Source organism: Panthera onca, chromosome A2 (genome assembly GCF_046562875.1).
Source record: "Panthera onca isolate mPanOnc1 chromosome A2, mPanOnc1 haplotype 2, whole genome shotgun sequence".
Classification (NCBI taxonomy): Eukaryota; Metazoa; Chordata; class Mammalia; order Carnivora; family Felidae; genus Panthera; species Panthera onca.
Window position 1 is genome coordinate 59,222,948 of NC_138340.1, and position 27,921 is coordinate 59,250,868.

At 49.0% G+C, this 27,921-nt stretch overlaps 1 protein-coding gene across 1 annotated transcript; it reads right to left on the reverse strand.

Moving 5' to 3' along the window:
• Positions 1-732: 732 nt before the first annotated feature.
• CHST13 (carbohydrate sulfotransferase 13) lies at positions 733-26,793 on the reverse strand. The gene is made up of 3 exons (XM_060631951.3): positions 26,611-26,793; positions 6,744-6,823; positions 733-2,254 (listed from the first exon to the last, which is right to left on the reverse strand). Exons 1-3 carry the CDS (start codon positions 26,705-26,707, stop codon positions 1,409-1,411), a joined length of 1,023 nt encoding a protein of 340 aa, XP_060487934.1. The 5' UTR covers positions 26,708-26,793; the 3' UTR covers positions 733-1,408.
• Positions 26,794-27,921: the final 1,128 nt, after the last annotated feature.

A 27,921-nucleotide genomic window follows, 5' to 3' on the forward strand; every position in this document is an offset into this window, starting at 1 on the left:
ATGTGACTGAGTTGCCGGTCCTGGCCAGCCTGGCCCTGTGACCGGGCTCACAGGCCCTCACTGCAGGGTGTGGGGGCACCACCAGAGAAGTTTGGCCTCATCCCTGCCAAGCTTTCCTACCTCAGCTGTGTTCTGATGTCTGTTTCTCAAACCTCAAGCGTACCCTGCCCTGTTCTTCCCAAAGTACTGGCATTTTACTTTATCATCCAAGGAAACTGAAAAAGGACACCATATATTCAACCAGTCACTAAGGGGACTTTCAGTCCTTCCTAAGGGAGCACTCCCACAGCTGGCTGTCTTCCCAAAGCCAGAAGGGTGGATACTCATTGCCAAGTGGCCTGACACACGCTGCAAATACACACACACACACACACACACACACGCACACACTGAGCTGGTTTCAGCTTTGATCTTCAGCCTAAGCAGATCGAAAGGTTAGACTCCCCCCCCAAGTTCTCCCAGTTGCCCCTCCAGGCAGAATTTAGCACGCCCCGTCCACAGTGCACAGACTCCTTACCCCGCTGCCCATATAGCCCTTCACACCGGTGCACTGCTGTGAAGGTAACTCAGGCTCTCCGTCTCTCTCTCGTCTGATCTTCCTGACCACCTGGCATTTTTGTGCCATTTAGCAGCAAAGGAAAACTGAGGCTCAGAGGTTTGTTGAGATTCCCGAGATCGGACAACCCCATGGAGCAGAGCAAATGGCAAAGTGAAGCAGAGAAACTCCAAACGTCAGAAAATAACAAAACGTTTATTTCAAAAACATGAGCTCCCCAGCTCACCAAGGTCCTATAAAACCGGGCACCATTCTGAGCTCTGTGAGCACACACGGAAGACTTGGGATCTGGCCAGACTGAGGTCAAAGGTGGGGCCAGACACAGTGCTGCTCTGTGACAGGCAGAGTGGAAGGCAACTCAGGATGGGCTCCAGAGCCATGCCCGCTGGCACAGATGGCTCTAGCCTGAGCCCATCGAGGGACAGGGATGTGACCACCAAAGCAGGTGAGGTGAAGAGGTCACACTGAACCATCATTTCTGCTCTGTTGCACCACAGACAGGTTTGGGGGCAAAGCCGACCCCCAAAATGGCCTCAAACGAAAACAGACTAGTTATTCAATGCTCTCCCATCCAGGGGTCTGGAGAAAGGCCGTCCAGCTGGAGCAGTCAGAGGAAGCAAGCGTCAAGTGACAGGCAGTCACACAAGGTGGACTGCACCTAAACCTGGCCAGGCGTGCTGGCCAATCAGGGAATCGCGGGGGCAGTGGTACTTAGAGTGGAGTCCCAGGCGGGTGGCACCAGCATGGAGGTGCAGGGGACGGTGGGGGTGGGGACCACCAGAAATACACACTCTCCGGTCCACCCGAGACCCCGGGGCATCCACATGCCAGGCTCCGCCGGGACTCCGCGGCCTAGTGCAGCCGCAGGTAGGAGGGAGCAGAGTAGTTGAAGAGCAGAAAATCCATCCTGTAGAGGTCGTAGAGACGCCGCTGGTAGAAGGGGCTGATGTCCCGGAAGAGGCGCTCGGCGAGGTCGCGCGTGGCGGCCGCCTTGGCCCGGGGCGGCGGCGCGGGGAAGCGCAGGCCCGGCGCGCCCACCAGGTCGAGCACGAAGGCCGCGTCCTCCGCCAGCGTCTCGAACTTGCCCACCACGTCGTAGCGCAGGCGGCACGGGTGGCAGAGCGCGTGCGCGCGCTCCCAGTGCTCGTTGAAGGGCTCCTCGCGGCGCGTGCGCGGGTCCAGCAGGTAGGCCAGGAACTCGGCGAAGCGCACGTCGTGGCCGCGGGCCAGCGCGTCCGGGTGAGCGCGCGGCCGCAGGCGCCGCACGATGCGCGTGCCATAGCGCCGCTGGAAGGCGGCGCTGTAGGGCCGCGCCAGCTTGTTGCGGTAGGCCGACGCCAGGCGCTCGAAGGGCTCGCGCACGAAGAGGAAGGCCAGGTAGGCGCGCAGGCGCCGGTTGATCTCGGCCGGGCTGAAGTCGGCCAGCGAGGGCAGGCGGCCCGGCGCGTGCGCCTCGTGCGCGGGGATGGCGCGCGGGTCGCCGCGGGCGCGGCCGCTCAGCGCCAGCAGCACGCGCTTCCAGTTGGTGCAGGCCACCTTGGGCACGTAGCAGTAGAGCAGGCCGTGCGCGTCGTCCACCAGCACGTGCCGCAGGTCCTCGGGCCCCAGCAGGCGCTGCCGCCGTGTGTGGCGGCTGCAGGCGCGCCGCAGCAGGTCGCGCCGCTGCCGGTGCACCTCGGCCATGGCCGAGCGCGGGCCCTGCGGGCGACAGGTCGGGGGACGGACGGGTCAGCGCTGCGGGCCCTTCGCCCACCCGGCCGCGGCGAAGGAATGGGGGACTGAAACCCCAGCAACTGCCACTGATCGCTCTGTGATTTGGGACCCAGGGATCTGTCCTGGACCTGAACTTGGGGAGAAATGGCTCTGACCTCGCTGAGGCACGTGGAAGGATGTGACAAACAAGTGTTGGGCGCTCAGGACCGAGGAAGGCCTCAGAATGAGTATGACCACATCAGAGTAAGCCTGATAAAGAAGTTATATCATCAGAGTGGTAAGGGTGGGCGCAGATTGAATATCCGCTCCCTTTTTACTGAAAGCATAGTGTATACGAACGGTATACTTTAAATCCATATAGAGTTGAAAAATGCAGCCACTTGCAGGCTACCGAGATATTTTTTGTTATATTTTTTGATTGATTGATATATTTTTCAATGATAAAATTAGCTACTTCTGTATGTTCCTGCTGGTCTTGATTTCTTTTTATTACCGCCAACCATCTCTAATCTCAGTGCCTGGGCAGGAAGCTTGCCCTCTCTGAAGCCTGTCTCTCTTCTGTGAGATATTAACATCGAGCATTTATCTAGCACCCACTGTGTGCCAGAAAGTCTTCTGTGCACTTTACGACTCTATTAATTAGGTAGTATTAGGACACTCAGGCCAGCCCCTCCTAGCCTGCCTCGGCCATGCTAAGACCCAAGCCACCACCTCCCACCCATCCCTCCTCCTTTCCTCAAGTCCCTTCTGCACTAAACAGGTTCTCTACTTCCAAGACTAACCCTCCAACCCCCCTCCCACCCCTCCTCTTCCTGGTTCAGGAGTTTCTAGGAGAGTGTTTTTAATTCCTCAGAATTGCCTTAAAAACCTTCAAGACATAATAAAAAAAAAGACAACAACAAACATTGTTGATGATGTGGGAAAATGGAACCTTCATTCATTGCTGTTGAGGGTGTAAAATGATATAGCTGTTGTGGAAAGCTTGGCAGCTTCTCAAAAAATAATAAATAAACATATGATCCAGCCCTCCACATCTAGGTATATACCAAGATAACTAGAAACATATGTCACACCAAAACTTGTAAATGATGTTGACAGCAACGTTATTCATAATAGCCAAAAGGTTTGGAAACAACCCAAATGTCCATCAACAAAGAATGGATAAATAGTATGTAGCATATCCATACAATAGAATATTATTCAGCCAATAAAAGAAAGAAAATTCTTTTTTTCAGTGTTTATTTTGAGAGAGAGAGACAGAGCAAGCATGGGGGAGAGGTAGAGAGAGAGGGAGAGAGAGAATCCCAAGCAGTCTCCATGCTGACAGTACATGGGGCTCAAACTCACAAACCATGAGATCACGACCTGAGCCAAAATGAAGAGTCGGGTGCTCAACAGACTGAGCCACCCAGGCGCCCCCAAAGGAAATTCTGATACACCCTAAAACATGGATGAAACTTGAAAAGATTGCCCATGTTAAGTGAAGGAAGCCAGGCACAAAAGGCCATATGTTGTCGGATAGATTCCATTTATAAGAAATGTCCAGAATAGATCCACAGAGACAGAAAGCATATTGCTAGTTGTCAAGGGCGGGTGGGAGGGGACAAGGGGGAGTGACTGCTAACTGGTGCTGGGTTTCTTTTCTGGAGTCACGAAAGCGTTCTGCAATTAGAGTGGCAACAGCTATGCAGCCTTGTAAATAGACTAAAACCCATTGAATTGTACACTTTAAAAGTGAGTTTTATGGTATTTGAGTTATATCTCAGTTAAGAAAAAAGCCTTCTGAGTGCTTCCATTGCAAGGGGACAAAGCAGCCTCTGAAATGGGGGCACACTGTACCCCGTGCCTTCATGAGAGTATCTGACGCTGGGGGGAGGGGGCAGGGATGTGTGTGTGTGTGTGTGTGTGTGCGTGCGCGCACACATGCGTGTATGCTCAGTTGTGCTTCTGGTGCCTTTAAAAGCATCCTGCAGAAATCCAAGATACTGGGGCACCTGGGTGGCTCAGTCGGTTGAGTGTCCGACTTCAGCTCAGGTCATGATCTCATGGTCCATGAGTTCAAGCCCTACATCGGGCTCTGTGCCAACAGCTCAGAGCCTGGAGCCTGCTTCGGATTCTGTGTCTCCCTCTCTCTGCACCTCCCCCGCTTGCACTTTGTCTCTGTCTGTCTCTCAAAAATAAACATTAAAAAAAATAATAAATCCACGATACTTTCAGTGAAAAAGCTGAAATACAGAACAAGAGTCAACACCCCACACTTTGGGCTTGAAAAGGGTTGGGGAAGGAAATAAATGTTTCAGAAAAGGATAGGTTGTGGGGAGCCTCTCTTTTAGATATATATTGACATTGTCACAGAATAAACAAGGAGGTGATTTGCTTCCAGATAATCCCAGGTAGGAATGGAGGGGAGAAGGGTCTGGATGAAATAGGACTGGATAAGAGTTGATGACTGTTCAAACTGGGTGATGGGAACATGGGGGTTTAATGTACTTTGTACTTCTGTATATGTTCGAATTTTTCACAATTAAAACATAAAGCAGAGAGAAAGGACATATATGCCCTGTAGGTGTGATTTTGGCAAAGTGACCTGAGCACATGACTGAGCACTGGACACTACACACATACCCAGAACGTGCCTGGGAGGACACACAGGAGACTAACTGGTCACCTCCAGGGGTCAGCAGGAACAGGGTGGGAAGGAGAGGTACTCTTCACTGTATGTACTTTTTGGGAGGTTGAATGCCCTATCGTGCTTATGTTACCTTTTCAAAATCGCACTGAAAGGTGGCTGCGAAGTTCAGCCACGGCTGTGGGGGGCCTGGGAGGATCCCCTACTCTCTAAGGCAGACTCATAGGGTTGCCCTCAGAAGCCTGGCTGCACACGAGTGCCAGGAGAGGCTGCATCCAGGTGCCCCACAGCCCAGGTCTGCTTTCAGCTTCCAGACAACCCAACATATTTCCTATGGCACGGAATACTGGCCATCCCCCCACCTGTTGGGCCACCTTTCCTGACAGCAGACCTCAATTGTGGTAGGTCGTGTGCCTAGCCTTGGGGAAGAGCCAGTCACAGCAACCTCACACAACTTCACGAAAGCTCTGGGGCCAGCAGTGCACACGTAGCTTGGCTTTGACCAAAGAGATTACAGGAAAGTCTGCTTTTATTTCTCAGCTGCAAGGTGCTAAGCTCCCAGGGCCTTAACACCCAACAGTCAGTGCGACCTCAGGCCATTAGGGGGCTGAGCCAACTCCATCTGACCCTCAGGGGCCTGTGGAACTAGCGGGGCCCAGGATCCTACAGAGAGCTTGGCCTGCCCTCAGCTTGCTGTGTGGTCCAGAGCAAGCCAGTCACCCTCTCTGAACCAAGGCCTCTACACCTGCAACCCAAGGTCAGATAAGCTCCACAGGCCCCTTTGGCTCAGCACTTAGGGATTCAGTGAACAGCTACCTACCCAACCTGTCTGATCATTCTCCCCAGCTTAAAACCCTCTATGGCTCCCTCTTACCCTTTCCCCACCTGCCAGGCACCACCAAGCTGCTGCCTACTCTTGGCTCACCTCACACCCCCTCTTCCGTTGCCCCCTCACCTCCAGGCACTCAGCCCCCTACTGTTTGTTTCTCAACATTTTTTCAGCAGTTCTCAGCTCCGATGTCCTTTTCTCAGAGAGGCTCCCCTCCCCCCCACAGCCCCCGATCTAAACGAGAACCCTCCTGGTCCATCTCTTATTGCACCTAGGGCTGCCCTGATGCAAACGAGTCACAGGTTAATGCAGGTGGCAATGGGATGATGTCTTCCCCCCGCCCCATGGGAATGTCAGCTGCACCAGGTCAGGGACCCAGCTGACCTGCTTGCCGCTGGATCAGCAGCATCCTGAGCACAGACTGCACACAGTAGGTGGTCCACACATGCTGTCTGAATGGGTGCCTCTCCTTGTACGTGCTGGGGTGTGTGTGAGCCAGGGGCCTGTGGCTCTCAGTGGGGTATAACCATGGCGGGGAGGGGGGCTGGGGTTTGTGGGTGCTCCCGGCAGGCCCAGAGCAGAAGTGGAGTGCACGGACCAGCAAGCCTCCCGGTCCGTGTGCCTGAGAACACTGCGAGGGCAGGTAGGCTACCCCCTACCACAGCGGGTACTAAAATCTGGGGGTTCACTTAATTACCGTCTCCCCACTAGACCTCCTAAGGGTCTGCTTCAGTCTTTTATACCCACAATGCACAAAAGAGTGTCTGGCACAGTGTGGCCTCAGTCTGTTGTTGGGTCAATGGTGGAGGGTGGGTGGGCGGATCTCCCAGCTTGCCCCAAGATTTGCCCTTGTCACAGGCATTCTCCTCTCTGCACAGAGCCTTGACTACCGAGGAAGCTTCGTCATGCCCTCCTGCGGGCTCCAGTCCCATGACAGCGGGTCTACACGTGGGCTTTCAGGTTCCCAGGGCTGGAGGTAGAGGGAGGCATCACTGGGTGGGTGTCTGTCCACCTACCTGGTCCACATCATACAGCATCTGCAGGGGACTCCTCCTCTTCCCACTGAGCCAGCCAGAGCCCAGGCTGTTTTCAAATGCTGTGGGGCACAAGGAAAGAGGCATCAAATGGACTGGTTGTGGCTCTCAGGGGGCTTGGACACATCTGATCTACCTCTGGGAATCAGTTTCCCTGTTGTGTCTCACCTGCCTCCAGGGGGCTTGGTGGAGTGTGCGGCACTAATAGGTCCCCTGACCCACCAGGGCAGAGTACTTGGTATCACTCCTGCCCCATGTCCTGCCCTTCAGAGTTGGAGGATGCCAGGCAGGCAGGGATGAGAGGAAAGGTGTTATCCAGCCCTCTGGTGAAGGCCTGACCACCCACTGTCTCCATCTGCCTTCATCTCATGCCCCACCCCCGCCAGCCCCATGACCACGGAGCCCGAAGGGAATCACCAAGCTAGCTGCTGTCCAGGCAGCCAGTAAGGGCTGGGTAGCAGGAGAGGTGGCACAGCCAAACTCAGCTTCTCCAATGACAGCCCACCAGGTCACATGACTGCCGTGGGCTCCTACAGGAGCCTGAACTTCCCTGGCCAGTGTGTATGCCACTTCCTGGTAAATGCAGGTTTTACGGTCTCCCAGACTGGAAGACAGTGGGCAGGGATACTGTCTATCTGTCTCAGTACTGCACTCTTCAATCTTAAAACTACCACAAACTCTGCTTACTAAATTTATTCTTTTACTTTAAATGTGTCTTAAGGAATATCTTCCTACATATTCAATTAATATGAATATATTCTTAGTATATAGTTGACATAGGTAAGCATAGGTTTATGATCTTATGCTTCTTGATCATATTTTTCTTAAATATGATTAAATATGATTATACTTGTTAATAAATGAATAAAGTATATGCAGTCTTCAAAAAAGATCACCAAAATCGGCAAAACTTTAGCTAGACTGACCAAGAAGAAAAGAATGACGTCTCTGGTGCAGCCACTCTGGAAAACAGTATGGAGGTTCCTCAAAAAATTAATAAACTACCCCACAACCCAGCAATTGCACGACTAGGTATTTATCCAAGGGATACAGGTGTGCTGTTTCAAAGGGGCACATGCACCCCAATGTCTATAGCAGCACTATCAACAATAGCCAAAGTATGTCCATCGACAGATGAATGAATAAAGAAGATACACACACACACACACACACACACACACACACACACAATGGAGTATTACTCGGCAATCAAAAAGAGTGAAATCTTGCCATTTGCAACTACGTGGATGAAACTAGAGGGTATTATGCTAAGTGAAACTAGCCAGTCAGAGAAAGACAAATATCATAGGACTTCACTCATACGAGGACCTTAAGATACAAAACAGACGAACATAAGGGAAGGGAAGCAAAAATGATATAAAAGTAGGGAGGGGGACATAACATAAGAGACTTTTAATTACAGAGAACAAACTGAGGGTTGCTAGAGGGGTGGTGGGAGGGAGGATGGGCTAAATGGGTAAGGGGCATTAAGGAAGACACTTGTTGAGATGAGCACTGGGTGTTATACATAGGGGATGAATCAGTGGAATCTACTCCTGAAATCATTGTTGCACTATAGGCTAACTAACTTCGATATAGATTAAAAAATGAGCACTGATGGGGCGCCTGCGTGGCTCAGTCGGTTAAGCGTCTGACTTCGGCTCAGGTCATGATCTCGCGGTCCGTGAGCTCGAGCCCCGTGTCGGGCTCTGGGCTGATGGCTCAGAGCCTGGAGCCTGCTTCCGATTCTGTGTCTCCCTCTCTCTCTGCCCCTCCCCTGTTCATGCTCTATCTCTCTCTGTCTCAAAAATAAATAAAACGTTAAAAAAAAAATTAAAAAAAAAAATGAGCACTGGGTGGGTCAGTTAAGCGTCTGATTTCGGCTCAGGTCATGATCTCACGGTCTGTGGATTCGAGCCTCAAGTTGGGCTCTGTGCTGACAGCTCAGAGCCTGGAGCCTGCTTCCGATTCTACATCTCCTTTGCTCTCTGCCCCTCCCCCACTCACACTCTGTCTCTCTTTCTCTCTCAAAAGTAAAATAAACATTAAAAAAATTAAAAATAAATTTTAAAAGTAAATACATATAATAAAAATAAAAATAAATAAAAATGAAAGGCTGGTACCATCACAGTGACCCTAGCACATGTGCACATGGTTAAATGCTGTTTTTTGTTTTCTTTTTTTTAAATAAAGGCATCTCTGGGAGTGGGGGAAAGAATGAAGTCTCAAATTAGTAAAAACAGGAATGAAAGAAAAGCTATTAGTACTGAATCTTACAGAAATGAGAAAGGTATGAACGATTATATAAAAGCAAATTAGATAACCTACATGAAATGGAAAGAGTCCTAAAAAGATGCAAATTCCTCACTCAAAAGAAACAGAAAATCTCAATGACATATAACAATACATTGAAATAGTAATGGAAAGAAATTCCCACAAAGAGAAGCCCAGAATCAGATAACTCACTCCTGAATCTTATCAAATATTTAAAGAAGAATTAACACCAGTATCTTCTAAACTATTTATGCCCCTCAAAAAAAACTCCCAAAAAACAAAACAGAATGGGGGAGGGAAAATACCTCCCAACTCATATATGAGCCCAGTATTACCCCGATACCAAAACCAGACAGAGACATCACAAGAAAGCTACAGAGCAATATCTCTTATGAACATAGATGCAAAATCCTCACAAACAAAACAAAACAAAACAACACAACACATCAAACTGAATCCATCAACATATAAAAAGGTTTATATATGACCAAGTAAGGCTTATCCCAGGAGTGCAAAGGTGGTACAACATAAAAAAAAATCAATCACGGTAATACACCATATTAATAGAATAAAGAAAAAAACCCCACACAATCATCATCAGTACAAGCAGAAAAAGTGTTGCACAATATCCAATACCCTTTCCTAATAAAAACACTAAATGAACCAGAAATTGAAGGGAACTTCTTCAAGCGGATAAAAGCCATCTAGAAGCCATAGCTAACATATTTAATAGTGAAAATTGGATGCTTTACCTCTAAGATCAGGAACAAAACAAAGGATGCCCACCTTCACTATTTCTATTCAACAATGTACTAGAAGTTCTAGCCAGGGTATTGGGCAAGAAAAAGAAAGAAAAAAGGCATCTAGATTGGACAGGAAAAAGTAAAATTCTGTGTATTCATAGATAACACGAATATATAGAGAATGTGTATGTATGTATTTGTGTAATCCACAAATGATTAGAGCTAATAAATTAGTTCAGCAAGATTGTAGAATAAAAGACCAATATACAATAGTAAATTGTATTTCTAAATACTAGCAATGAATAACCCAAAATTGAAATTACAAAAACATCTCCATTTACAATAGCATAAAAAGAAAAACATTAAGGATTAAATTTAACAAAATAAGTGCAGAACTCATCGCTGGAAACTAAGACATCACTGGAAGAAATTGAAGACCTGAATGAATGGAAAAATATCCCATGTTTGTGGATTGGGAGATTTAATGTCATTAAGGTGGCAGTATTCCCCGATTACAGCTCTTAGCACATGGCAGACAGCCACATGGCAGACAGCTGTGCATGTGTTCCTGGAGTAGCTTACATACAGCATGCAGGAAGCGGGGTGGGCAAAAAGGATGCCATTCTCCAAATATCAGAGATCCACGCTTTGATCAGGTGTGCTTCCCCACATTGTTGCAAGTCCCTCTCCCTCCACAAAAAGTGACTTCCGAAGGACTTAAAAGGCTGGTTCCCTTTTCTCCACCTTCCATTTTTCTCTTTTCCCCTTTTTGGGGAGCCAGGTATTAAACACTAAAACATTCAAAGCAACGGCAAAAATGGGGAAAATTAGAAACTGACTGTGAATGCCCAGGGAGAGGCTCAGAAAAAGACCTAAGAAGACCTTAAATTTATAACGTGGGCTGAACCTCAGCACAGACAGCCTACAACAATCAGAAAAACAAAAACAAGCTAAAAATAGCAATCACTGAGTAAGAGAATCTGATTTCCACAGTTACTACATTATTAGATTCAAATGTCCAGTGTTCAACAACAACAGAAAAATTAGAAGTCATACAAAGAAAGAGGAAAGTATGGTCCATTCAGATGAAGAAAATAAATCAACAGAAACACCCTGAAAAAAATCTGATGGCAGATATATGAGACAAAGACTGTAAGACAACTGTCTTGAAGATGCTTAAAGAACTAAAGGAAGATGTGCAGAAAATCAAGAAAATGATCGATGAAAAAAATGGAATATCAGTAAAGATGTTAAAAGAAACTAAGAAGAAATTCTAGAGCTAAAATGTACAATAACTGAAATGAAAAATTCACTGGCGGTATTAAAAGACAGATTTTAAGTAGGCAGAAAAAAGAATCAGTGAACTTGAAGACAGGACAATGGAAATTACTGAGTATAAGGAACAGAAAGAAAAAAGATTCAAGAAGAATAAACAGAACCTAAGGGACCTGTGGGACAACATCAAAATCAACATACTCCTGTGGGAGTCCCAGGAGGCGAAGAGAAAGACAGTGACGGAAAGAATATCTGAAGACATAATGGCTGAAAACTTCTCAAATTTCATGAAAGACAGGAATATAAACATCCAAGAATCATAATGAACTCCAAGTAAGATGAATTCAAAGAGACTTGCAAATCAAACTTTCAAAAGACAGAGAATCTTGAAAGCAGCAAAAGAGAGACAACTCATCACTCATACAAGGGAGCCTCAATAAGATTATGAGTAGATTTCTCATCAGAAAGTTTGGAGGCCAGAAGACAATGAGATGATATATTCAAAGTGCTCAAAGGAAAAAAAAAAAGCACTGTCAATCAACAAACCTATATCTGGAAAAACTCTCCTTCAAAAGTGAGGGAGAGCTTAATATCTGTATATTCACAGATATACAAAAGCTGAGGGAGTTCGTGATCTGTCCTGCCAGAAATGCTCAGGGGAGTCCTGCAAGATGAAATGAAAGGAAACTAGACAGTAACTCGAAGTTGTATGGAGAAGTAAATATCAATAATGGTAGATACACAGGCAATTATAAAAGATAATATTATTGTAACAATAGTTTGTAACTGTACTTTTTGTTTTCTATATGATTTAAAAGAGACTATATCTAAAGCAAAAAAAAAAAAAAACAATTATCAGTCTAAAAGCCAGTATTATTAACTCCAAATTTTTGTTTTCTATGTAATTTAAGAGAATAATGCATTTATTTATTTATTTATTTATTTATTTTTAATGTTTATTTATTTTTGAGACAGAGAGACAGAGCATGAACAGGGGAGGGGCAGAGGGAGGGAGACACAGAAGAGGGAGGGAAGCAGGCTCCAGGCTCTGAGCCATCAGCCCAGAGCCCGACGTGGGGCTCGAACTCACGGACCGTGAGATCATGACCTGAGCTGAAGTTGGACGCTTAACCGACTGAGCCACCCAGGCGCCCCGAGAATAATGCATTTAAAAGAATTACTAGTTTATGTGTGTGGGCATATAGTGTATAAAGATGTAATTATATAATAACAACTGAAAGGGATGGGGACAGAGCTGTAAAAGAGCAAAATTCTGTACTTAGCAAGGTTAAAGTTGTATAAATCCAAAATACAACATATAATTTTAGGATTAAATGTGATCCCCATGGTAGCCACAAAGGAAGTGAGAAAGGAATTTACAAAAAGATAAACTGACTAAACACAAAAGGAGACAGTAATACAGGAAATGAGGGATAAAAAAAAAAACTATAAGGCATAGAGAGGACAAATAGCAAAATGACAGATGTTCCTCCTTATCAGTAATTACTTTAAATGTCAATGGATTAAACTCACCAAAATACAGACATGAGCAGAATGGATAAAAATACCTGACCCAACTCAATCTGTGTTCTACAAGAGACTCATTTGAGATCCAGTGATACAAACTGGATGGAAAAAAACTCCAAGCAAATAGTAACCAAAATAGAGCAAAGGTGGCTATATTAATATCAGACAAAATAGACTCTGAATCAAAGAAATAAGAGACAAGTACTTTATATATGAATAAAAGTTTTAATACAGCAAGAAGCTAGAACAATTATAAACATTTACTTACCTAATGGCAGGCTATCAGAGTAAATGAAACAAGAATTGGCAGAATAGGAAGGAGAAATAGACAGCTCTACAATAATAGTTGGAGATTTCAGTATACCACTCAGTAATGAATTAAGCAATGAGATAGAAGATGAGGAGGGAAACAAAGGACTTACACATCACAATAAACCAATTAGATCTAATAGACACATACAAAACACTCTATCCAACAACAATAGCACACACATTCTTCTCTAACACATGTGGAATGTTTTCCAGGATAGTCTATATGTTGGGCCACAAAATAAGTCAGGATAGATCTTAAAAGGGGCGCCTGGGTGGCTCAGCCAGTTGGGTGTCCAACTTCAGCTCAGGTCATGATCTCACGGTCCGTGAGTTTGAGCCCCGCATCGGGCTCTGTGCTGACAGCTCAGAGCCTGGAGCCTGCTTCGGGTTCTGTGTCTCCCTTTCTCTCTGCCCCTCCCCCACTCATGCTCTATCTTTCCATCTCTCAAAAATGAATAGATGTTTAAAAAAAAGTTAAAATAAAAGACATTATATCATACAGAGTATATTCTCTGACCACAGCAGGATGAAGTCAGAAATCAATAACAGAAGGAAAACTGGAAAATTCACAAATCTGTAGTAATCAAAGAACACACTTCTAAACAACCAGTGGATCAAAGAAGAAATCACAAGGGAAATTAGAAAATACTTGGGAGTCAAGGGCACCTGGGTGGCTCAGTCAGTTGAGCGTCCGACTTTGGCTCAGGTCATGATCTTACAGTTCATGGGTTCGAGCCCCACAGTGGGCTCTGTGCTGACAGCTCAGAGCCTGGAGCCTGCTTCAGATTCTGTATCTCCCTCTCTCTCTGCCCCTCCCCCGCTCATGTTCTGTCTCTCTCTGTTTCTCAACAATGAATAAACTTAAAAAAAAAAAAGAAAATACTTGGAAACAAAAATGAAAACAACATAAACTTATGGGATGCAGTGAAAGTGCTTAGGGGAAATTTAGAGCTATAAATTCTTACATCAAAAAAAAAAAAAAAAGAGGGGTGCCTGGGTGGCTCAGTCATTTGAGGGTCCAATTCTTGATTTCAGCTCAGGTCATGATGCCAGGGTTGTGGGACCAAGCCCCACTTTAGGCTCACACTGAGCATGAAGCCTGCTTAAAATCCTCTCTCACTCTCTGCCCTTCCTCTCTCTCTAAAATAAATTAAAAATAAATTAACAAATGAATGAATGAATGAATGAACAAGCAAACAAACAAGAAATATCTCAAATCAGCAACCTAAGTTCGTAACTTAAGGAACTATAAAAAGAAGAAAAAATAAACCCAAAGCTGGCAGAAAGAAGGAAATAATAAAGATTAGAGCAGAGACAAATGAAATAGAGAATAGAAAAATAGAGAAAGTCAATAAAACCAAAATTTGGTTCTTTGGAAAGATCCACAAATTGACTACCCTTTAGCTAGATGGACCAAGAAAAACAAGATTCAGCTTACTAAAATCATAAATGAAAGTGGGACATTACTACTGACCCTACAGAAGTAAAAAGAACTATAAGAAACTACTATGAACAATTGTATGCCAAAACAATTGGATAACCTAGATGAAATAGACAAATTTCTAAAATATACTAAGTACAAAATGTACTAAGATGAATTCATGAAGTAGTAGAAAATCTGAATACATCTATAACTAGTAGGGAGACTGAATCAGTAATAAAAATTTTCCTGACAAATAAAAGCCATGGACCTGATGGCTTCACTGGTGAAGTTTATCAAACATTTATAGAAGAACTAATGCAAATCCTTCTCAAACTTTTGCAAAAATTATAGAGGAGGGAACACTTCCTAATTCAGTTTGTATGGCCACTAATAACTCTGGGCGGGGGGGGGGGGGGGGGGGGGAGGGGGGAAGGGAGCCAGACAAAGGCACTACAAGAAATGAAAACAGTATCTCTTATTAACATTGATGCAAAAATCCTCCACAAAATACTAGAAATACAAGTTAAACAGCATATTAAAAGATTATATATCATCACCAAGTGAGCTTTAGTCCCAGAATGCAAGGATAGTTCAACATATAAACATCAATCACTGTACTACACCATATTAAGAGAATGAAGGAGGGAAAAAAAAAAAAACCACACAATCATCTCAATTGATGCAGAAAAACCATTTGACACAATTCAGCATACTTTCATGATAAAAAAGAAAACACTCAAAACAAACAAACAAACAAAGAACAGAAGGAAAGTACCACAGCACAATATAAACCATATATGAAAAACCCATGGCAAACATCAGACTCAATAGTGAAAGACTAAAAGCTTTTCCTCTAATCAGGAACAAAGCAAGGATGCCCATTTTTGACACTTCCATTCAACACAATATTGGAAGTTCTAGTCAGAGCAATTAGACAAGAAAAAGAAATAAAAGACATCCAAACTGGAAGGAAGTAATAAAATTGTTTCTGTTTGCAGATAATATGATCTTATATGCAGAAAACCCTAAAGATTCCACACACAAAAACTGCTAGAACTGATAAATGAGTTCACCAAAGTAGCATGATACAAAGTCAACACACAAAAATCATTGCATTTCTATACACAATAAAAAATATGAAAAGGAAAGTACAAAAAAAATTCCATTTGTAATAGTCTAAAAAAGAAAAAAATACTTAGGAATTAACTTAGCCAAGGAGGTAAAAGACTTGTACAATGAAAATTACATAACACTGCTGAAATAAATTAAAGAAGACACAAAGAAATGGAAACACATCCCATGTTCATGGATTGGAAAACTTAGTATTGTTAAAATGTCAGTACTGCCCCAAATGATCTGTAGATTCAATGCAGTCCCTGTCAAAATTCCAATGATGTTTTTTGCACAAATAGAAAAACCCATCCCAAAATTCAATAGGACCCCAAATATCAAAAAAATATCTTGAAAAAGACCAAAACTGGAAGATTCACACTTCCTCATTTCAAAACTAACTACAAAGCTATAGTAACAAAACAGTGGGTGCTGGTGGAAGGACAGACATATAAAGAAGAGAAGAGAAGAGAAGAGAAGAGAAGAGAAGAGAAGAGAAGAGAAGAGAAGAGATGTGTCCAGAAATAAACTCTTACATATATGGTCAAATGCTTTTTGATAAGGGTGCCAAGACCATTCAATGGGGGAAAGGACACTCCTTTCAACAAATGGCATTGGGAAAACTGGATGTTCACATGAAAAAGAATGAAGCTGGACCCTTACCTCACATCATATAGAAAATTTAACTCAAAATAGATTAAAGGCCTAAATGTAAGACCTAAACAATAATACTCTTAGAAGAAAACATAAGACAAAAGCTTCATGACTTTGGATTTGGCAGTGGTTTCTTGGATATAACCAAAGGCACAGGTAACAAAAGAAAAAATAGATAAATTGGACTTGAAAAATTTTAAATTCTGTGCATTATGGGAGATAACACAGAATGGGAGAAAACTTTTGTAAATTATGTATCTGATAGGGGATATATAGAGAACTCCTAAAATTGAACAACAAAAAATTCAACTCAATAATGGGCAAAGGACTTGAATAGACATTTCTCCAAAGAAGATGTACAAGTCACCAATGAGCACATGAACAGATGCTCAACATCACTCATCATTAGGGAAATGCAAATCAAAACAATAATGATATACCACCTCACACCCATTATTATGGCTACTATCAAAAAGAGAGAGAGAGAGAAAAAAAAACAAGTGTTGTCAATGTGGAGAAATTAGAACCCTGTGCACTGTTGGTGGGGATGTAACATGGGGCAGCTGCTATGAAAACAGCATGGAGGCTCCACAAAAAATCAAAAATGGAATTAACAGAACACAGCAATTCCACTTCTGTGTACATACTCAAAAGAGTTGAAAAAGCAGGGTGTCTAAGAGGTATTTGCACACCCATGTTTTTAGCAGCACTTTTCACAAAAGCTAAAACATGGAAGCAACCCAAGTGTCCATCAAGAGATGAACGGATAATCAAAATGGGGTCTATTCACACAACGAATATTATTCAGCCTTGAAAAGAAAGGAAACTCTGACACAGGCTACAACTTGGATGAGCCCTGGGGAGATTATGCTGAGTGAAAGAAGCCAGTCACAAAAGGACAAATCATGAAGGATTCCACGTAGTACCTAGAGTAGTAAAAACCATCGAGCAAAAAGCAGATGACGGTTGCCGGGGTGGCGGAGGGGAGAATGTGGAGTATTTAATAGGTGCAGACTTTCAGTGTTACAAGATGAAAAGAGGTCTGGAATGATGGTCACACGACACTATGAATGCATTGATACCACTGAACGGTACACCTACAAACTATTAAGACAGTAAAATTTATGTCATGTGTATTTTACCACAGTAACAAAAGGTGAGCGAAAGCAAGTTAAGCGTTAAGCATTGAATTACCCTATGACCTAGCAATTCCATTCCTAGGTACATGCCCAGGAGAACTGAAAACAACGTTCACACAAAAACTTACGCACAAATATTCCCATGGCATTATTTTTAATAACCAAAACCTCAGGTTCCATTAACTGATGAATGGATGAACACTGTGGTCCATCCATACAAAAGAATATTATTCATTCATACAAAGGAAAGAGTACTGACGCTGGCTTCAACTTGGCACATAGATGAGTGGGTGCTAGGGGTTGGGGGTGCTGGGGGAAATCACTGGGAAAGACGGGAGTCACTGCTACTGCTAATATTCTGGAATTATAGAATGGACATACCACACAACTGTTAAATACGCTAAGAAACCACTGAACTGTGTCCTTTGAAAAAGTGATTTTATGGAGTGAGAATTAAAGCTCAATGAAAATAAAATTACTGATCACCAAAAAGGGTATATGCAAGACCATTTTATGGAAATCTAGCTTACAAATGTAAATATATTGGATGGCTATCATAAGATATTCTTGAACTCACAAGAACATTGCATGTTCATAACAAGAATACCTTCAAGAATTCAGGGTCATAAGAGAAAAGAATATATCCATAAGAAGAACGGACGTTTCCATGACCCTTGGCTTTCAATAAAATGAAGAATCTAAAAACTGCTGCCAAGAGGAACACATTCACCGAAAAGATTTAAGACATGTTTTTGACGAACAAATAAACTTGGAAAATCTGATTAACTGAAAATTTGATTATCTGTTGGCAAACTGACCATGAGTAGTGGTTGTCAAACTTTAGCATGCGTGGGGGCCAACGAAAACACAGAAAACACTTGTTCTAGTCCGGGCGGTCTGGAGGGGGACCCAGGAATCCACATGTGTAACAGCCCCCCAGGTCATGCTGATGCTGCTGGCCCAGGAGCACACCTGGAGAACCCCTGTACTACAGCAAAGCCTGGTGGAGGCTGGCTGAATGAATGCATAAATGACAGATTGACCTTGCCTTGGCCTCCAGAACCTTCTGTGTGCACCGGAAGCCCACTGTCCAGGGCCTCTGGCAGCCTCAGGCTCCTTCCCCACTCCAGTGTCCTTGGAACAAGGTCTGGGCTCTTCTGTAGCCAGGGTGAGGGGAGGGCCTAATTGTGTCCTGTGATTCACCAATGGCCCTAGGACTGGAACTTCTGTCTCCCGGCAGCTGGACGTGTCCCAGGAACACCACTGTCATCAGAAAATGAGCTGACCGGGGGGCAGCCATGTTGGCTGCGCAGGGAGGCCCCAGGCTTGGGGCTGGCAGGTTGGCCAAAGTATAGCAGCAACCACCAGGAGATGCTATGTCACATTAGCACAGCACCACTCACAACCCAGGGAGGCAGGGGACCCTTCTCACCATTCTGCAGATGTGTTACCTGTAGCCCGAGGTCACCCAGTGATGAGCTCCTCTGAGGGCCACAGCTGGGTTTGAGGAAGGGCTGGTACCCATGGCGGTGGGGGGGGGGGGGGGGGGTAGGAGGTGCCCCCAGGGACTGTGAAGCAAACCTAGGTCCATTTCTACCCCAAGGCCCCACAACTTGGAGGCACCCAGCCTTCAGAAACACCAACCCTTGCATGGGGCCTCTCATTTCCTGCTCAGGCCACAGCCTGCAGGAAAGTGCGTCCTATACCAGACCTCAGGGGCCAGTGGGTGGAGGGTCACAGGGAGCAGGCACCAGAGTGAGGTCCTATTTATAGAGTAGCTGTGGCCAGTGATTACAGGGCTGGGCCACCTCCACCCAGCCCCACCTCTTCCCACCACACAGATCAGAAGAACTTATAGTCCAGTGGGATGGGCAGGCTGGCCAGGGAGGAGGACGGATAGGACTAGGAGGGCCAGAAGGGGATTGCCTTGAAGATCCCTCGATCCGGCCCCCAACTCTGGAAAGCTGGGGGCTTGGCTCTGAGGGCAGGGTGGCCCAAACAGGGCCACAGTGAGGCATCCCCCAACCTCCACTCTGGTTTCCCCAAGCCTCTCTTGGCCTGTGTCCTCCAATGTGCAGCCCCTCCACTAGGCTTCAGGTCCCAGGCTCCCTGCCAAGGGCACCACGGAACAGACAAGCCAGGGAGAGCCAGGCGGCAGGCCCAGTCTCACAGCCAGGGAGGAGCCTGGGCCAGCCCAGGGCAGTCACAGGCAAAACCACCATGGGGTTCTGCTTTGAAAAAGGAGACAAAAATAGCAGAAGATTGTATGGGGAGGCGGGGGAGGGTGGTGGAAGGGAGGTGGGAGGGACGAGGGGGTGCCAAAGACACAGAGAAAGAGACAGAGCTACACACAATGACAGGGACAGAGGCTGGGAGAAGGAGAAACAGATCACAGCAGTAAAACAGCTGGAGTTTTGAAATTGCTCAAAGCAAACCAGCTGGGGTTGAAAGGGAGGAAGCGATGCGGTGTGAGCTGACCACAGTCTGGGAGAGCCCAGCACCCATGCCCAAAGGGATCCTGGCCATGAAAACCATGCAGCCCTGGCCTCAAGAGCAGACCACAGTCCTGATCCAGTAGGTCGGTGCAAAGACAGCCCAACACCCTGCAGTGCCCGCTGCATGAAGGCAGGAAGCCCCCAGGAGGGCATGGCAGTCGGCAAAGGAGGCAGGGTTGGGGCAGGGTCACGGGAACCAGGAAGAAGCACCTGGGGCACAGCCCTAGGGTCGGCCAGCGCCTGGCACTGAGCTCGGCACACACTGACACTGGTATCAGGTAGAAACCATTCTTATCTGCATTTGACAGATGGGGAAACTGAGGCTCAGAGAGGGAAAGAAACAGGCCTGAGGCCTCACAGCAAGCAAAGGCCAGAAAAAGGATTTGACCCTGGGCCATAGTGCACGTATGCCTCTGAGGGCACATCTCTTGGGCACCCATCCTGCCCAGCACACAGCCCCGCCCAAGCTCACCAGAACTGCAGGCAGGTGGGTGAACTGCCACACAGGGAAACTGAAGGCAGAAACCGGTGAGATGGTCCCTGGCACACCCACCCCTAAGGAAAGGCTTTGGCTGCCCCTTGCAGCTGGGCAGGGTGCGGGGGCGGGGGGCACAAGGCATTCTGTAGGCCATTTGAAACTTCACCATTTGGGAGAGAAACACTGTTTGGTGATTCCCAGTCCAGTTAGTGAAGATTACGACACATGGTTTCTGGTTAATAAGTTCTAGCTGGGCACAGTGTTGCAAGATCAGACAGGCAGGGGCAGCCAGGCCCAAACAGCGCTGACAGGCCCCCGGGGACCTTGCTGGGGGAGGGTGGAGGGCAGGTTACCCCAGCCCATTCGGTCCCCCAGGTGACCTGGGACTTCCAGGGTGACCTGCATGCCCCAGGGTCAGGGACATTCCCTCTGGCAATCAGGCTCAGGGTGGAACACGTTGACAAGCCCTTCACAAATAAAAAACAATCCCACTTTTTTTTTTTTTCCCTGAAGAGAACTAGAGATCTCTCCACTTGTACTTAAAACTCAAACTCTATTTGCTGAACTCCACCTGGAATGGAACCCCTCATCTGGCCAGCTCATTCTTGGGTATATTCTCATCACCTCTGCCTCCAGGATGGTTAAGAACTGCCCCTATCCCACCCCCCTGCCCCCTTGCCTCCTCCGTCCAGGACAGTCACAGAAATCTCCTCACTCAGGAGACTCAGAAATAGGAGGCTATTTCTCTTCCCTCCACCTTGGTGATCTTAAAACCTTCATGGCTTCCCACTGGCTAACAACAAATTCCTGCTTCTTCCCAGAACCCTCCTGGTCCACCTCTCTCCTTCTCTCCTCTCCCCCTCCCCCCCCCCCCCCCCCCAGCTCCAGCCACACTGGTCCTTCTGCCAATCAGTGAACACATTAGGGGCGTTCCTACCTCAGAGCCTTTGCACTAACTGTTCTTTCTGGCTGGGATGCTCCTCCAGGAACCCCTATTCTTTAGAGTAACCCTTCTTGTTCAGATTTCAACTCGGATGTCCCCTCTAGAAAGAGGGTCTCTCCAAAGAGCAGCACTCCACGTCAGGACCTTTCCCAGGTCTCTCCTTTTAATTTATGCGTGGCATTTATGACCGCTGAAACAATGGGGTTTGTGTATGGGTTGATGTCTGGCTGCCTTTCCAGAAAGTTGACTCTGTAAAAAGGGACTGTCTTGTTTTCTTGTTACCCCTGTAACTCACCTAGTGCCAATGAATAATTTATTTAAAGACTGATAGCCCCTCATGGCCATAAGGAGAGGGCCCCAACTCTTAGCCTGCCACTCAAGGCCGCCCATGACCGGGCCCCAACTTAGAGTATACTTCTGGCTTCCACCCTACCACCTCATCTCATGAACCCTGAGCTCTGCCCACAGCACATCCCTTAGCACACCAGGCCTTTTCACTCCTCCATTCTTTTGTCTGTGCCATTCCCTCTGCCCCAAATTCCCTTTCCTCATTTTCCCACCTGGTGAAGTCCTATGCAGCCTGCAAAGCCCAACCCAAATACCCCAGCCTATAGAGTAGAAAGCATAAGGGTTAGGGCTTTAGACTAGGATTAAATCCTGGCCCTCACACTTCCTAGTTGGGTGAGCAAGTCACTTTCCTTCTCCTGATCTTAGTCTCCTTCTCTGCAAAATGCAATTACCAATCCGTACTCTAGTAAGCCATCCACCTTGCCAGTTAACCTTTTCTCATGGTACTTTCTGGAGGCCCGGATGGTGCCTCTGAGCCCTGGGAACACTGACGTACCTGAGAATGGACAGCAGTGTGGGAGCATCTATCTATTTGGCTGCCAGCAGCCACTCCCACTCCTTTTGCTAGCCTGCTGGGCGTCCCTCCGGAAGCAAACCTGCTTACACTCTGTCCATGTGGTTCTGATAGGCTCCCTCTTCCAGTAGCTGCTGGGATAGGCAGGTGACCAGGCCTAGCCAATTGGAGCATTCCATCCCTTTCTGCCACAGCAACTGTCCCTCAGAGGTGGACACCACGGGATCCAATTCAGGCCAATGAGACACATCCTTGGGACTCTGCCTAGAAATCAGTCAAGAGCCCTTCTTTTGGACTGAGGCAGCTAAAAGTGAAGCCATTGCAGAGAAAAGCCAAACCTAGAGCTGGAGACAAGGGTTCCACCCCTGGATCCACCCATGCCTGAAGGCAGCCTCATCTGGCTTAAGTGGGCCTGAGTTGAGATGTCCTCACTGAGACACTGTGACCTGTGAGGGCCCAGGGCCAGGACTGGGGAAGGAGTCAGAGCATGCAGAGTTGGGCACTGGGACCCCACTGTGCAAGGACAATGAGGGAGAGCCTATGGGACGGGGTCCTGCGGGGGGCTCAGTGGGAGGCAGTGGACACAGGGCATCCAGGGGGCAAGCTGTCTGCTCCTGGCTCTAGCTGCCCCTGCGAAGGTCCCTGGCTTCTGCGCTGAGAGGCCCTGTTCAGATCCAAGGCCAGGCCCATGTCATAGACCCACCTCAACCCTGGCACCCTGGCTCCCCAGGAGTCATAGGGCATTTCTGCATTTATTCTGCATAGGACCAAAATCCTGGTTTTTCATTAAAAGCAATGGCTGCCTCCAGGGCCACTACGCTGCCTGAGAGGTGCCCCGACCATCATAGACCCCTGCGCTCTGTCTGAACAGTTGTCTCTGTGGCCTGAGTCCCCAGGTGCTGTGGTGCCAGAAAAGGAAGGGGACAGAGAGGGAAAGGGAGAGAAGCCCTGGGCCCTTCCCCACCTGGAAACCCTCCAAGAAGGACAGTGGAGGAGAAGATCTCTGTTAGCACACATCATCCCAGATCTCAGACAGGAAGCATTGGACCCCAGGAGAAGGGAGGTGGTCTGGAAGAAAGGAAGACAGCAATCCAGCCTGGAAGGGACAGGTGGCCTCCCCTGGGAATAATCCCCTCTCCATCCAACCTTCTTCCACACTCTCCCTTCCCTGCCCCCAACCCTAGGTCCCCTGAAAGTGGACAGAGACTTCCAACTCCAGGAAAGATGCTCAACCCTGCAAACCTAGGAAAGGATTGAGGAGGGAGGGAGGTGAGGGTGGAATCCGGCACTGCCCAATGAGGCCCCTGTGAAGCAGCAGGTGGGGGATTTAAATTGAGACTCTCCCTCAGTGTGTCTCTGGGGGCAGAAGATGCAGACCAGCAATTTGGATGTTTAAAATTTTTTTTAATGTTTTATGTATTTTTGAGAAAGAGTGTGAGTGGGGGAGGCACAGAGAGAGAGGGAGACACAGAACGTGAAGCAGGCTCCAGGCTCCGAGCTATCAGCACAGAGCCTGACACAGGGCTTGAACCCACAAACGTGAGATCGTGACCTGAGCTGAAGTCAGATGGTTAACCGACTGAGCCACCCAGGCGCCCCTGGATTTTTAATATTAAAAACGTAAGGTCTGCAAGGGCAGGTATATTAGTAAGTTTTGTTCCCAGCCCTAGAAAGGCACCTCGCATGAGCACGTGCCCAGCAAATCCATGGTCAACAGGGATGCACAAAAGAACAGTCTTCAAGCCCAGGTTTGGACACAGAGGAAGCAAAAGGCAGAAGGGGACGAGGGGTGACAGTGGAAGTGCCACTGGGACCCTGGGGTGAGGCTGGGGTGTCGAGGGCAGCAGTATCCTGGGCAACTGTCCCACCTTGCCCCAGCATCTTCCTCGTCCCCAGGACCTTGAGCACTAGGTCAGCACTGATGGGGTCCTGGGGGCTCAGGGATGCCATGGTGGGCTACTCCAGACTTCCCCACTAGTAAATGCACATTAGGGGCCCCAGGCCTCTAGTGGCAGTCCTTTAGATGTCCCCTGCCCAACTGCTCTGGAGAAGGAGGGGACAGTGCCAGACCTGTGTGCCTGGAGTAAGATGCTAAAGTTCCTCCTGTGCTCTGGAGCCGTCTTCTTAGCCCAGAGGCCCACCACACCCTTCACCCCCTTCCAACTCAGAGCACAGCTTTGGGAACAGCCTCAGCGCTGCTGGAGGCCCTATGAGGCCACTTTCAGAGTCCCCAGACAGCAGGATCTGCCTCTAGCTGGACGGTTGGCAGGAGAAGGCCTTTCCACCCAGCTGTCTCCTCTCTGGCTCTGCCAGGTGCCTGCAGATCCAACATTAGCACACCCTCCTCACTGGCTTCTGAGGTCAGGGGCTTTAGCTCATGGCTCAGGAGGAAAAAGAGCCAGCAGAGTATGTTGGGTAGGTTGGTCTGATTAACCCTTTTTTGTCCAGGGTCACCCTCAAAGCTATGATGAGTGAAGACAGACTATGGGGAAAGGTCTGAGCACCTAGCAGGAGCAAGAGGGCCTCTGGGAGGCAGGCAGGCCTGCACTATGGGAGCCCGGAGAAGAGGCCCATCCCAGTCTAGGGGCAGTGGAAGCAGAGGTCAAGTAGGGTCTGTCAGACTGGGTAGGGTGAGGCCAGCGTGGTGGGTGAGAAGGTCATGGCCAAGGGTATTCACGCAGCAGAGAATCTCAGGCAGGGACACAGCATGGGCAAAAACTAGGAGAGGGACCACGCGTCACCCTCTCTAGCTCCTGCTCTCCCGGATTTTGCAGAAGAGAGTCAAAAGGAAGAAAACGCAGAAGGTAACCAGTACCTGGGCTCATTTCTTCTCTCTCAAACCTGGGTAGAGGAGGCGGCAGGAGAGAAGTGTCCAGGCAGGGGAGACACAGAGACATAAATATGCCTACCCCAACGTGCCTACTCCTCTATAGATACCCCCCAGACACACACCCCACACACCGGGGCCCAAATGCTCTAGCCTTCTGTCTCTCTCACACCCCACACCAGTGGCTGAGCCCTGGGAGTCCAGGTCCTGAGTAAACACTTGTCTATGAATGAGTGGGTAGACAAAGACTGTCATGGCCACAGACCCTAGGACCACAGCCCACACTGCTAGGGGACACTCTGCTCTGCTAAGACACAGGAGTAGGAGCACCTGCCATGAATCAGGAGCACTCTGAACCAGGAGCACCACTCCCAGATAGCCCACCTGCTCATGGAACGGGGTGGTGATGGAAAGACTGACAAGACTGACCACGGCTCCCTCCCGTGAGCTTGGAGAGGTGTCCAGGTCTGGGAGGCTGGGTCCAGGCATGCAGAGAACAGTGTGATCGGCAGGGTGACTAGGTAGAACTCTGGTGAACACACTAGGGAGTCCTCCCCAAGCCCTGCTCACCTGGACCCCAGCCAAACCCTGGCCTCCAGCCCAGAGGCAGTCATGGAGGTTGGAGGGAAAGCAGGAGAAGGAAGCCCCGCCCCCCAAGATGAAGGGAGCACAGTGCCACCCCTAAATCATGACAGCCGGCATGATGAAGAGACTCAGGACTGAGTTTCTTCCACTATCTCATTTAATTTCACTTCCCCGAAAGACCCATAAGGAAGAACCTGAGCACTCCATTTGAAAGATGGGAGTACTGAGGACCTGGGAGGGGGGGAATAGGTCATCCAGCAGGTAAAGCTGTGGAATGACCCTTATCCACTAACCTAGACCCAGCCAGGTGGGTGAGTGCCCCCCAAAACACAGACTCCTCAGCTCGATCTCTTGGGCCACCCTCACTGCCCACAGTCCCTGTCCACCCTGGGGCGTGGTCACTTACTCCCTGAGACCCTGTCCGTGAGGCTCCAAAGGTGACACTCCGAGGATTCTCACAGAGCCCAGTGGAGACCTACCCCCTGAGTCCCCAAAGCCCCCCAACACACTCACACCAGGGAAAGGCAAACAGAGCCCGAGGTGGGAACAGGCTGCTGACTGGGCATCTCAAGCCCCAGGCAGGCAGCTAGCCAGCAGGCAAGTAACCCACACCTGCCCCTCAATCTCTCTGCCTTAGTTTCCCCCTTTGTGAAATGGGGAGGAGATGAAGTGAGTTAAGACTACGCACAAGCCTGGCCCAGGGCAGCTACCACGAGCTGCAGGGTCCTGACTGGCGGCCTCAGTTTCCCCAACCAGACCGTGCAGTGCGTGCAAAGGAGCCCCAGGTCCTCCTGGGTGTGAACCTCGGGGCGGAGCGGGGCGCTCCAGGCAGCAGCGCCTGCGGCTGAGGGGGACCACCTGAAGGACCGGGCAGCGTCAGGCTTCCCCAACCCACGCTGCACCGCTTCGGTCAAGGGCCCTCCGGGCGCCAAGGGGTGCCGGCGACGTAAACGAGGCTGCCTTCCTGGGTGGGCCCGATGCCCTCTGCCACCCACAACGGACCCGGGGCCCCGGGCTGCGAGCCCCGAACGATCACCCCTCGCGGGCGTTGGGAGACCAACTCCCAAGGGCGGCAAGACCCTTTCAGGGAGCCGGGGCTTGGACGGGGACGCCTAGAGCCTCCCTGGGCCCACCCACCCCTACCCCCTAGCGCGGGAGGGGACAGCAGGTGCCCCCCGTGGAGGGGCCCGGTGGGCACTCACCCGGGCGCAGGGCGCGGGGCGCGGCGCCCAGAAGTAAGAGCGCGGCACCCAGACACGCGGCCGCCAGAGCGCGCCGCCGCCAGCAGCGCCTCCCCATGCTGTGCGGGGCGCGCGGTGCTGCGGGGCGCGCGGGGCTGCGGTCCCCCTGGTCCGGCGGGGGCGGCAGCGCCCGGCCCGGGACCCGCCCCGCCCCGCCCGGCGGCGCGTACCAAGGCACAGCGCGGGGGTGCGAGCGCTCTCTGCTCGCGGGGGTGGGGGGTAGGGTGGTGCGGCGGCAGACTGCTGGGGACTGGGGAGGTGGGCGACGGCGGGCGGCGGGCCTCGTCCAGCCTCCACGCCCCGCACCCGATCTAGCCCGGCAGCAGTCCGGGGCTGGAAGGACGGAGCCTGTGTGGAAAGAGCCGGGTCGCCGGTGGGGCGGAGCCTTCGGTTGGCCCCGGGGTACCATCCTCCACCCAAGGCCAAGAAGCGTCAGCAAAGTGGCGTGTCGGCGGGTCGGGGGAGCACTGTGCCCTCTTGGGGGGTTTTTGCTGCCTTACATGAGGGAGGGGGGCTGGTATGGGGAAGCAGACCTCTACAGACGACTACCCCAGGATCTTCCATCTCTGAGAGTCAGGCCTAAGACTGCCCTCTAATCCCCCCAAGGCCACCCTGTAGCCTTGTTTCCACAGGTGTCTCCAGGTCCTGCCCGAACTCTGCCTCATTGTAGGTCGTTCCTGGCCAGACTCTGGGAGGAGAGGTGGGGGTTCTCAGTTCACGCCCTGCTGGCCAGCGGGGCTCTTTGCCTTACCTGGTCACCGGCCACTGATCCACACTCCAAGTGAGCGCTCAACTTGCTGAGGCCTCCCTCCTGTGTGTGAGGGAAGGAGAGTAAAGTCAGGCCATCGAAAGATAGAAGATAAACATCCAGCTAGTCCTGGGCGGGGGGAGACCAGGCCTGACCCCCGCTCCCTGCTTCCCACAAGTCAGGCTATGAGGGAACCCGGGGAGCAGCTGATGCTGTGTGCGGGTGTGCACCTGAGACAACACTTGGTGGTGTGAGTGTGTGGGAAAGGGTGCTGCGGTCAACCACAGTTTTAATTTTTTTTTTTTAACGTTTATTTATTTTTGAGACAGAGAGACACAGAGCATGACTGGGGGAGGGTCAGAGAGAGGGAGACACAAAATCTGAAACAGGCTCCAGGCTCCGAGCTGTCAGCACAGAGCCCAACACGGGGCTCGAACTCACGGATCGAGAAATCATGACCTGAGCTGAAGTTGGCCGCTTAACCGACTGAGCCACCCAGGCGCCCCTCAACCACAGTTTTATAG

Excerpts from the sequence above, each read along its gene's own strand:
- CHST13 (XM_060631951.3), bottom strand. The coding sequence starts at position 26,707 with ATGGGGAGGCGCTGCTGGCGGCGGCGCGCTCTGGCGGCCGCGTGTCTG. Across the intron at positions 6,824-26,610 it reads GCCCCGCGCCCTGCGCCCGG|CATTTGAAAACAGCCTGGGC; the intron begins GTGAGTGCCCAC and ends TGTGCCCCACAG. Across the intron at positions 2,255-6,743 it reads TGCTGTATGATGTGGACCAG|GGCCCGCGCTCGGCCATGGC; the intron begins GTAGGTGGACAG and ends TGTCGCCCGCAG.